At 35.8% G+C, this 12,575-nt stretch overlaps 1 protein-coding gene across 1 annotated transcript in view; it reads right to left on the reverse strand.

Moving 5' to 3' along the window:
• LOC150095851 (protein strawberry notch homolog 1-like) overlaps nucleotides 1-12,575 on the reverse strand; it is a 527,670-nt gene that overhangs the window by 112,663 nt on the left and 402,432 nt on the right. The window contains exon 22 of the mRNA XM_090409548.1: nucleotides 328-402. Coding sequence (XP_090265674.1) covers nucleotides 328-402 — 75 coding nt within the window. The remainder of the gene's footprint in view (nucleotides 1-327; nucleotides 403-12,575) is intronic.

The following is a 12,575-nucleotide window of genomic DNA, read 5'->3' on the forward strand; positions in this document are numbered from 1 at the left end:
TGGAATGTTGGCTGTGCAGAAAAGTTGAGAGAATGCAGGTGGCAGCATTGGATATGAGGAAAATAGTGATATGAGTGAAGTAATTATAAAAAGAGTAAAGAATGAGAGAAGAAGAAAAGCTTGAAGTTGTGTAAAAGTGTGATGAGCAGTGAAGAGTGATTTTTTTTTTTTTTTTAAATTTTTACAGAGAAAGTGCTCAAGATTCAATATGACAGACATGCTGCTAGTTTAGTGGGCCTCCCATGATGAGCCTGTCAATTTCATGGAGGTAATTGAATAATAATAACAATAATAATGTGCACATCATTATGATTATGACCATATTACCTTTATCTAGGAACTGCATACCGGTCTTCTCATCCTCATTTACCAGACCTACTCCAACTAAGGCTTTTCTGATATCTGTAAATTGGGAATATGTAATCATTATACTATTTTTTTTAAAAAGACAACCTTAAATTTGATATATTTAATTAAGTGAATGCTGTGTTACAGTATTCACTTAATTCATTTATTTAATGCTATATAACATAAAACTATTTTATTTCAAAGTTTGACATAACATTATATTATCAAAGCATGACATGCTTTCATGGAATATTAAAAAAAAAAGTAATGCAGATCCTATTCTAAAAAAGTATCTATTGTATTATATATCCTTTAACATAAGAATTTCATATATTATTCTAAAAGTTAGATATCTGTAAATTACTAATGACTAATATAATGATAAGTGTTTTGTGAAGAGCAATGTTTTTTTATTGTTTGGAGTTGGTGGTTTATGAAATTGACAATATTTTAAATTCCATTTTTATTTTATTATTATTATTTTTTTTTTTTTTTGTTAATAAATGCATTCATTCATTCATTTACACATATCATTTACTCTCTCTCTCCCCATTTGAAATAAAACAAATCCAGTTAAATTACACAGCTAACACTAAGCGAAAATCAGGAATTAACTAAACTGATTTAGTCAGCAGTGCCTTAGAAGACAGCAATGTAAGATCTGCCAATATTGAAGACTTGAAAGTAAGAGATTAATTTGGAAGAAAATTGTTGATAGAAAGCCAGAAATTATGATGTAAACATATAATTATGTTTACATCATAATTTTATGAGATTCACAGGATCTATGAGACATAATTATATGTCTCATAGAATCCTGTGCGCAAATCTCCCATTTTTTGTACATCATCATCAATTCTAGAGAATTATCCAAAAATTATTATAATAATAATAATAATTATTATTATTATCATCTGAGACCTCCAGATAGTTTGTAATAATGAGAAGTGACTGTATATTACATTAAATGACAATGATGTTCAGATGCCAAGTGCATGTCAGCAATAGTCAGCAGGAACAGTAGTGTAACATGTGATCAACAGAATTCATTATGTTCAATATTTTTTCACTTGGTTATACACTATAAATTAAAGATGACAAGAAATCATTCTTGATTTAATCCTTTATCCAAGTGTAAGAAAACAAAGTGTGTTCGTGAAGTAACTTCATGACTGAGTTACTTGTATATAGAGAATGACTTCACATCAATTGCCTTAGTATCCCATAGTGCATTATGGGAAAGGCAACTACCCAGACCAATACGTAACAATAAGGTTGAAGTTATGCAGAAGGTTCAATGTTTTTTCACTTGGTTATACTATAAATTAAAGTTTCAAAAAAATTATATTCTTGGTTTCATCCTTTATCCAAGTGTAAGCAAACCAAGTTTGAGTGTGAAGTAACTTCATGACTGGGCTACTTGTATAATGTAAATGACATTATGTTGCAGCCTCAGATTGTAGGTATTAGTGAGACCTGGCTATCAGAATCAGACCTAACTGGTATCGAGCATCAAGGGGACAGTATTTTTAGGAAGGATAGAGAGGAGAGGAGGGGGGGGTGCTGCTAATGATATCGGATGACTTGAATCCAGTTAGAGTTGAGACCTATGATTGTAGTACTACTACTAACAATATTTCATGTGGCACTGAGTTTGAAGCCTTTGGTGTGAGGTGAAATCTAACAAGACTGATTATACAGTGGGGTGTTGTTACAGACCTGGTGGATCAGTTGTGAGCGATAAAGCGCATCACCAAATACAAAAGATGAGTGCGAATAGAGTAATCCTAACGAGAGACTTTAGTTAACCAAATATTGATTGGGTAGCAGTAGAATCTCATGAGAAGAATGAAAATGCATTTATTGAGCTGTTGCAGGACAATTTTCTCAAGGAGCATGTGACAGAAGAAACTCAAGGGCAAAGAGTGTTAGATTTGATTATAGTGTCAGAGGGCATTTCAGTTAAAGATGTAACTATTCTGCCCCAGGTTGGTGACAGTGATCATGTGGTACTTACTTGGGAAGTGACTACGTTTATGAATGTTCCATTCAGAAAAGGTTACATGCTGAACCACAAAGCTGGAAATTATGATCAACCGAGGAGTATACCGAGTTCAGTGGAATGGGATCGGTTGCTGGATAAAAAGAATATCAACAGTGCATAGGAAGCATTTAAACAATACTTAAATGAGGCGATATCAGAATGTGTCCCGAGAGTCTAAAGATTAAATAGAGTAGGAGTCAAATGGATATGTAATTTTATTAAGCAAGAGATCCGTAAGAAAAAGACGATGTGGAAGGAATACCGTTTGCATAAGGATGACGTCTGTTATGAACATTTATAAGCAGCAGGCTAGAATAGTCACAACTGTTGTACAGAAAACAAAGTCTGAGTATGAAAAGAAACTGGCTCTGCATGCTAAAGACAATGCACAAGAATTCTATCGATATGCTGCAAGTGAAAGAAAGAATGCATATGAAAGAATAACTCTTATAAATCCAGACAGCATGAGGGTTACAGATGCAGAAGAGGTTGGTCAGTTAATGAGTGCCCATTTTATTAAAAGCTATCAACTTGGTGAACGCAACATTGAGCTGCGTTCATTCATCTAGCGAAGAGCTGTTACCTCTTCGCTAGATGAAGAAACGCAAGTGTGTGAGGCCGAGGTTTTAGAGCTGATTCACAAATTGAATAAGAATTCAGCAATAAGGACTGACGGAATATCAACATGTGTGCTAAAAGAGCGTTCAGCTGAACTGGCCATTCCTTTGACCAGGCTGTTTAATATGTGAGCCTCAGAACAGGGAAGATTCCGCTGGAATGGAAGGAATGTATGGTAATTCCATTACACAAGTGTGGTGCAAAGACCGGTGTATCCAACTATCGACCAATCAGCATCTCAGGAGTGGTGGTGAAGATTTTGAAAAAACTGGTTAGGGCTTGCATTCAGAAATGGGTTGAAAGTTGGAGTGGTAACTTTGCATTTTTTTTTAGCAATTTTTTAGTCATTTTTTTAGCAACTTGCTCACATTCTATAACAACGTTACCATTGAACTAGACAAGGAGAATACACCCTTGTCTAGTTCAAGTCGAGACAAGTGGATATACCATGATACTTTTGGATTTTGCAAAGGCTTTTGACAGAATACAGCATGGTAGACTGTTGCATAAATTGGAGAAAATGGGTTTGGGTTATACAGTATTAGCATGGATAAGAGGATGGCTGACACTGACAGATATCAAAAAGTGGTATGGGGGGGGGGGGATCTGAGTCTGCAAGGTTTAAGGTAACAAGTGGTGTACTACAAGAATCAGTGTTTGGTCCACTGTTATTCAATCTGTACATTAATGATATTTGGAAAGATTTGTTGGAAAGGATTTGACAAGCAACATGCAGCTATTTCCTGATGATGCAAAGATAGGTAGGGTAATTAGGAATGCTGCTGATATGCAGTACTTGCAGAATGATTTGAATAGGCTGGAATTGTGGGCATGGGAAAATGGGTGTCAGTTCAATGTGATAAATGTAAAGTCATTCACTTCAGCATGATTAGATATCCAATGTTGTATTAAATGGGTGGGATTAGACTAGAAGACACTGATGAAGCTAGGGGATCTTGGAGTGTTAATAGATAGGGAGTTGAAGTTTAGGGGCTATGTGGCAAAGATTGCAAATACAACTCAAAAGATAATTGCAATGCCGAAATGAACATTCACATGTAAAGATAAGGATGTCATTTTGCCTCTTTACAAGCCTTGATAAGACCTCATTTGGACTATTGTGCATAGATCTGGTCTCCTGGTTTCTGTTGTGATTCTGATATATTGAAGAGAGAGAGTGCAAAGGAGATTGTTAAACATGATATGAGGATTATGGAATACTGATTATGAAGACAGACTGAGAATTTGTCGATTGCAGACACTAGAAAACAGGAGAAAGAGGGTGATATGATTGAGACTTACAAACACTTTTGAAAGGGTCATACAGGATTTCAATTAGTGGAATTTTTCAATTTATGGAAGATGGGGTAAGGACATGAGGGCATCCTTGGAAACCGAGAATGAATGCTGCTAAGAAGGGGGTGAGGGCTAGATTTTTCTCTCATAGGGTGGTGCATGATTGGAATGGATTGCCATTGAATGTTGTGAGTGGAAACAGTGTGAATGAATTAAAGAATAAGTATGATAACTGGTGTGGGTAGTATATGGCCTACCTCGATGAGTCTCCGACTCCCTGGAGGTCTCTCTTACTAATAATAATAATGCAAAGCACATATTACTACTTCTACATTGGTGTCAGATATTACCTTCCACCTTGGTATCACTTCTGGGATTGGTTCCTACTGATGAGACCTGAATAAAGGTCGAAACTGGTCTGGGTAGTGGTCCTTTCCATAATGCATAGCATTATACATGTCCATAAGGATATGTGCTTTGCATTATAGGATACTAAGGCAACTGATATGAAGTCATTAGCCTCTATATGCAAGTAACTCAGTCGTGAAGCAAACTTTGTTTGCTTACACTTAGATAAAAGATGAAACCAAGAATATAATTTCTTGGCATCTCTAACTTATATTCATTATATTATTGGGAAGGGGGGGGGGGCATAATAAAAATAAAATAAGAAAGAAGTATGAACAAGAAATGGTACCTGTAGACAGTCTTTACTAAAAAAAACAGTAGTATAAATAACTACAGCAGGAACATAAATTTAAAATTCCTTTAGTTCAAAAAATGGATAGATTATAGGATATCTGCATGTACATAAGGACTTTCCCTTGTCTCGTCTTCGAAAAAAATGCTTCTGTTGCTATTCACTCCCATCCATTGCCACTCTTTTTATTTGTGGGTAGCTGTGGCATTCTGATTTCTTAAGCACTTACTCTAGCAACTTCTATCTTGGTCTTCAACTTGTCTCTTACCAACAACTTTCCTCCAAAAATCATTCCCATAAATGTTTTTTGCCTGATAAGATGTCTTATCCATTTTCCTTTTCTATTTTCCACTCCTAATGATGTTCCTATTCTCTTAATTATTGGAGTACTTCCTTGTCAGTCACTTTTTTCTGTCCATTTAATTTTCAGTACTCTTTGCCAACACCATTACTCAAATGCTTCCATTCTGCTAATGTCTTATTTTGATAAGGTCCATATTTCACTTGCATAAAGAGCAATACTCCAAACATAGGCTTCTATAAATTTCTTTTGTTTTTTGTTTCTAAATATTTAAAACTTGTAGTATTGTTTCACTGCCCAGCAAGATCTTAACTGAGACTGGTGGGTTTATATTCATGAGCATAACTTAGGTTTTTTTAGTATTTATTGTAGGATAGATTATACTATAATGTTAGAATATAATTTATAATTTTTAAAATCTAAATTAGCAATTACTGCATTGGCTATTGATGAGTATATTAGATACTATTTCCACTTTTATTCCATTTATAGTTTCTTCAATATATAAGCAAAAGAAGTGGTGATAGGGAATTTTAGCAGTTCCACAGTTCTCATCTCTTCTAGCTGTTTGTTCTGAGCACAGGTCATATATTTGTAAAACCACGTTTCAGAAATAAAAAGGAATTAGAAATGTGTTTTTTTATTGTACCGTGCTAATATTTTGATTTAAAAATGTTTTATTTTTCATTTGTATAGCATAAATAAGATGCTTTTAAGTTTACTTGGTTAAAAATTCAACTCCCACTCGGATTAGAAATTAGCATTTAAAATTGTTTAATTTAATTTTAATGTCATTTATATATTATTTTAATAAAATAAGAAATTCAGACAGCTAGATTTTATCTGAATAAAACTCTTACTATTGTCATTACTTATGAGAAATGCCAAGGCCAGTGCACTGAACTCACATTATATAAATAGAAGTTAGCTGTGTTCAAACCTTATGAAAAACGTTTTCATGGTAATTTAAAATAATAAATTTTCCTGCACTATGAAAAGAACCAACCTCTGTTCCAAACAGCAGTGGAACCTATGATGAGAGCAAACAGTGTTTGTTGGACTTTGGGTTTCTGGCATTAACAAAACAAAAACAGCATACGATGAGATGAAAGGCTAAAAGGAGGCAGGGGAATATAAAGACTTCGCTGGCTGATTTCCTGATCATTTTCAATCAAAGGGAGATTGTTCCCAGACTTCACCAGAAGTATAATAGCATCCATTTTTAAGAAAGGAGACCTCACAAACTTAGCATTATGACTGACAACAGCGAAGCTTGTTAGTTAGTTTACTCTTATTTATTTAGTTAGTTAGTTACTTGTTAGTTTACTCTATATACCAAAATATTTTTGGTATATAGAGTAAAGCAGTTGAAAAATGGTTATGCAATGGAGAAATTTATTATAGCTGTCAATCCATATAGAACTAGTTCATCTGAAATAAACTGAGATATTTTCTGAAAGTCAAAGAAACTGTTATCCAATTCAAATAGACATGGACACAGTCAAGTTCTGTTTTTCAAATCACATACTTTATTGTTATAATACTGAAGATTTCATCTAATGAATCAGTTTTATTAGCAAGCATATAAATATAAATAAGTGATTTGAAACTGATGTTAGTTTTTTCAATAGCACGTGCTGATATTTTTTAATAACTGAATTCACTTTATATATGAAAGTGTTCGGAGCGATGAAGGATAAAATGTATGCTGTGTTACATAGGCTAAGAGTAATTACAATTTTATATTCATACTATGTGAATTTCAAAGAATTGAAGTGCTGATGAAATCTTCATCTTTCCTTCTTAATGTGTTAAGCACAATTAATGCTATACTAGAGCAGTTAATTATGACATGCATAGCACTATCTGCATAGTATATTAGATACTATGAACGAGATAATTAACCATATGTACATCGATGGGAAGTATTACCTGGCTAGCTTTCTGTCTAGTCAGATGAATTTTTGAGAAGGAAAACCTTAATACCTCCAAGTGAAAGCAGTTAACTTCACCGAAAAAAAAATTCATTGAATTTTAAATACAGAGAGCATACTCAAGATCACCAAAAATTAAAGGTAGTCAACATAAGAAGTATCAACAGAAAAGAAGTTGGACTGGTAGTACCACACGGACATAACTGGTGTTACTGCTTAAGATACTGATAAATAATATTATATTATATTCAGACAATGCTGATTAAAGGAGCAGTAATAAAATTCAAATTCAGCATGAAACATAAAGATAAACTTCTTGATTGGCAGACAATTTCAAGTAATCATGTGGGTAAATTTCAAAATGGCAAATTGGACAATCCCAAGGAAGTGAGGAATTAATTTTTTTTTTTTTTGAGTCATTAGAGAAGGCAGCTAATATAATGAAAAGAGAAAAGCTAGTTCTTTTTAAAGATCTAAACAGTAAGATACGAAATAAATCTCAGGCATATAGAAATATTTTGGAAATATTCATCATGTGCACAGTTGCTACCACAATGGTCTGCTATTCCTGAGCAACCCCTAGGGTTGCTCAGGAATAGCAGATCTTGCCCAGATACCCATCACAGGATCTGTTAAAATAACCAACCCTTACTCCACTGAAGCAAACTCAAGTTTGAGAGGCTTTTCATCAAAACTGTGGTAGCTCTCACCAGCTATCCCAATCCCAAAAAATATGGTTTATCAAACTGCTTCTCATATGGGAAATCCTTATTTGCAGACAATTCAGCCCACTGGCCAAGAATACCCAACCAAAGCCAACAGATGGCATAGTTATAGGACTTTAGGCTAGCCTGTATTTCTCCTGTTCCATCTTTTTTTTTTATTATTATTGAATAGTGCATGTGCTTGATACAAGTGCCTTAATCCCTGAAGATGCCAATTTACAAGGTAGGTTCCAAAAGTTTCCGGCTTGACATACAAAATTCGCACCAATTTTAAAACATCGTGCGTGACAGATAGCACCATCTATGGGAAGCTTAGTGTACCAGTTTCAACACTCTACCTGTGTCATTCAGTTGGAGTCACTCGCTTGACTAACACATGGCATGCTAAGTGGCTGTAATGTTAAAAATTGAGTACTGTGCTGTGATAAAGTTTTTCATCAAAGAAGGGCTTTTTCCAAGTGTTATCAAACAGTGATTGGATGGTGTTTATGGGGAAGCTGCTCCTTCACATTTCACCATGAAGGAATAGGCTGAACAGATTTGCCTAGAAAGAGAGAACATCAAAGATGGTCCTCATGATGTTCGGCCTATGGAAGTGATGACTGAAGAAAATGTCTCTTGTTGAGGAGGAACTGCTCAATGACAGATGGCTGAAGCTCAAAGAAATCTCAGCAAAGTTGGAGCTTTCTATAACAACTGTCTTTCGCATATTCACGAGAAGCTTTACATGATGAAGGTCAATGCAGGATGGTTGCCCTGACTTCTCTCTTCATTTCAGAAGGAGCATTGTGTTACCTCTTCCAGCAAGTTTTTAGAGGTTTGCCAAGGAATCAGACAGAGAGGTGCTAGAATCCACTGTCACCAGAGATGAAACCATGGTCCTTTATTATGATCCTCTTTCCAAAAGGGAATCCATGGAATGGCACAAACCAGGCAAAGCGCTGCCGAGAAAAGCCAAGGCCATTCAGTCCACCAAGAAGATCATGACAACAATCTTTTTGGAATTGCTGGGGCTCTTGATTGACTTTGAGTAACGGAATACCACCATGAATGCAGAATATTATGCTTCACTCCTGCATTAACTGTGCGACACCATAAAGGAGAGGAGACAAGGAATGCTGAGTCATGGTGTTCGCCTGCTTCATGACAATGCTCCAGTCCATACGGCTATTGTTGCGATGGCTGCAGTGGACAACTGTGGCTTCCAGGAGATTGAACACCCACCCTACAGCCCAGATCAAGCACCCAGTGACTACCTCTTCTGAAAACTGAGGTGAAAGATGCAGTTTTAGGCCATTTTGTAGACAAAAGTACAGACTATTTTTTCAAGGGCATAGAAATGTTAATTCAAAGAGGTGAAAAGTGTGTTCAATTAAAGGAAGATCATGTTGAAAAGTGACACAGTTGCTTTGTTTCTATAACCTCTGAAAGCTAGTCAATTTGGAAAATTATGGAACCACCCTCGTAACTTTGGCAAAATATAGGAAATAATGATTATATTTTTAGTTATTATTGTTCGGTCTACATTATCCATTTTCTGAAACAATATCAAGTATGATAATCAACATATGGGCCTAAACGCTGGGATTACAAGATGCTGATCAGGCCAGTTCTGATGTATGGCTCACCCACCTGGCTGATTCTGATGCACAGCAGATTCAAATGTTAAACTACAGATAATCCAAGATGTTTGCAAAGTCATTCAATTCACCATAGTTTGTAGAAAATGCACCGCTTCACTCAGAAGCCAGTAACTCTGCAATCAAAACTTTCCTATGTGAAAGCACTGCAAAAATACTTTACTAATTCTATCCATTAATCGGCCAAAGAAGACTACACAGCGAGCATGACCCTGCAAAAACACAAATGTCCCAAAACCAAACTAAACATGTAAGTTTTCTTAGAACTCGCCAGAAGCCCAGCATGGATGAGCCAAAGGCTCAATAATATCACAAGTGGTCTTTGAGGTTTACAACATAACATCAGACTACAACAAATATCTCATGACAAACTTCCAAAAAAAATCATACCCAAACAGGTAGTTTGTTAAAAAAAAAAAAATAAATAAAAAGCCATATAGCCATTAGCCCACAATGGATGAACCTTATGTGGATGAACTTCTGCAATGGGTGATCCCTTCCACACTTTGCTTCCAATGCATGCATAACTGACAATGGTAAAAGCCACCCAACCATTCCAGATGTCCAACATACAAAGCTTCCCATATCCTTTTGACAGAGATCGGAAAAATACTGTCCAAATTAGACACAAAAGAAGTACCCTGGCCCTGATGGCATTCCTCCAAATGTCTTGAACGTTTGTGCACCAGAACTAAGTCCTATGTCGCCTGTATATACTCTCTCCTACTCCACTGGTATCTATCCCAAACCTGGAAATTGGCCTATAATCTAGACATGCCCAAGAAGGGCAACAGCAACAAGTCACTGCCGTCCAACTACAGCCCTATCTCACTCACTTCAGTCCTGTCTAAAGTAATGGAAACATCAATCCACAACTCCTATACTACCTTGAAAGCACACACCCAATAAAAGACTGCCAGTATGGATTCTGTCACTGCTGATCAAAAGATCTGCTCACATATGTCACCCATTTATGGACAAATATCATGGAGAAGTTTGGTGAATCACAAGCGGTTGCATTTGATATCTCTAAAGATTTTGACTGGGTCTCGCACAAAGGCTTACTAAGCAAACTTAGTAAGTCCTGAGTCCTGAGACAGACCATCGTTGGCCTGTCTCAGGACTTCCATAGTTGAATTGCCAGCTTTCTGTCTGGACACACACACTATGTCTAATCTTTAAAGGTACCTGTAGCATGACTATAAATAATAAATTACACAATAACCACAGTAATTAACTTTAATGAAATGAAAGTGCAGATATTTCATACTGAAATGATGTACTGAAAATAACAGTACATCATCAGCGTGTAAAAATGAGCAATCAAAGGAACCGGAATTACAAAGTACATACAGTAGTCAATGTATGTACTTTGTAATTAAAATTACAAATTTTTAATTTTTAATTACAAATTAAAAACCACATGCTAGAAATTAATGAACATCAATATTATATCGAATACATGAAACACTGATGTTCATTAATTACGTGAATACATGAAACCTCAAAAGTCTGGTCTGGCACAACATAGCATTGACACTAAACACAATATCTAGTGGGATAAAGCTAGTCTTCTCCATAGATGCAGGTTTAAATATGAACACCTTTTCAAAGTAAGTTGCGAAGCCCTTTTGCATTGGGTAAATCTGAATTGTCTCTCCCCCCCCCCCCCCAAAAAAAAAAAAATTGGGGAGAATTCTCATCTTATGTAACTATCAAAAATAGTTTTTAATAATATTGTTTATTAATATTAGTTTCTAGCACACGGCAACAGCTTTTAATTGGTAAAACACTGACTGCCATATGTACTTTGTAATCCGGTTCCTTTGATTGCTTGTTTCTACACACTGATGATGTACTGTTATTTTCAGTATGAAATATCTGTACTTTCATTTCATTAAAGTTAGTTATTGTGGTCATCGTGTAATTTATTATTTACACACACTATGTGTGGTGGTGGATGGTTCCTTATCTTCTCACCATTCAACTAATGTTGGGGTTCCACAAGGTTCTGGCCTCTCACCAACTTGCTTTCTGTTATATATCAATGACCTACTTCAGCTGACCTCCAACCAAATACACAGTTATGCAGATGACAGCATATTGCATTCCTCCCTTTCATTTGATAAACTTTACTCTGCACACCTTACATCAACCACCACCTCCCTCAATCTGATCTCCAATCAGATTCAGATAACCTTGTCAATTTCAATGGTAATAAAACTCAGTTATGTCTTATTTCTCATAAAAAAGAACCATTTTTTCCCAGAATTATCTTTGACAACATCCAAATTTCCCGACAATTTGAGATTTATCTCCTTGGAATTACCCTGACATCAAGCCTCTCCTGACATAAACATGTCACAATCATTGCATTCTCAGCTTCAAAACATTAGGATTTCTCTTTCACTCAAGATGTTCCTTTGCTCCTGAACAGCTGTTAACTTTATACAAATCACAAAGCCATCCAGCTATTGAATACTGCTCTCACATATGGGGTGGGGCCCCTAAAAGCTCTCTCAAAATGCTTGCCTCAATACAGAGGAGAGCAATTAGACTAATTAATGACCCATCTCTTACCAACTCACTCTGCCCACTTTCACACAAATGTTTGTTTTCTGCACTATGTGTACTCTTCTACAACGTTGAACATTTCCCATTTACGTGGAAAATGTTCATCTGAAATAGCATCAATAATTCCCCCACTTAGTACTAAGCTCATTGGAACACGTGCAGCTGCTGTTCAACATTCCTTCACAGTACACCTAGAAACAAACAGAACAAGTTTTTTTTCCTCCTCCATCTATGCAATTGCTGTATTGTGGAACAGTCCCCCCACCCGCATTGTGTTTCCACAAAAAATACAATATACAGTCTTTTGAATCAAATGTAAACAAGTTCCTCCTTTTCCAACCCACTACCCATATACGGTATTAATGTACTATAGGTTGATCAACCAACCTCTCATG

This window comes from Typopeltis vanoorti, chromosome 19 (assembly GCF_054136105.1).
Source record: "Typopeltis vanoorti isolate ZY-2024b chromosome 19, IOZ_Tvanoo_1.0, whole genome shotgun sequence".
Taxonomy (NCBI): Eukaryota; Metazoa; Arthropoda; class Arachnida; order Uropygi; family Thelyphonidae; genus Typopeltis; species Typopeltis vanoorti.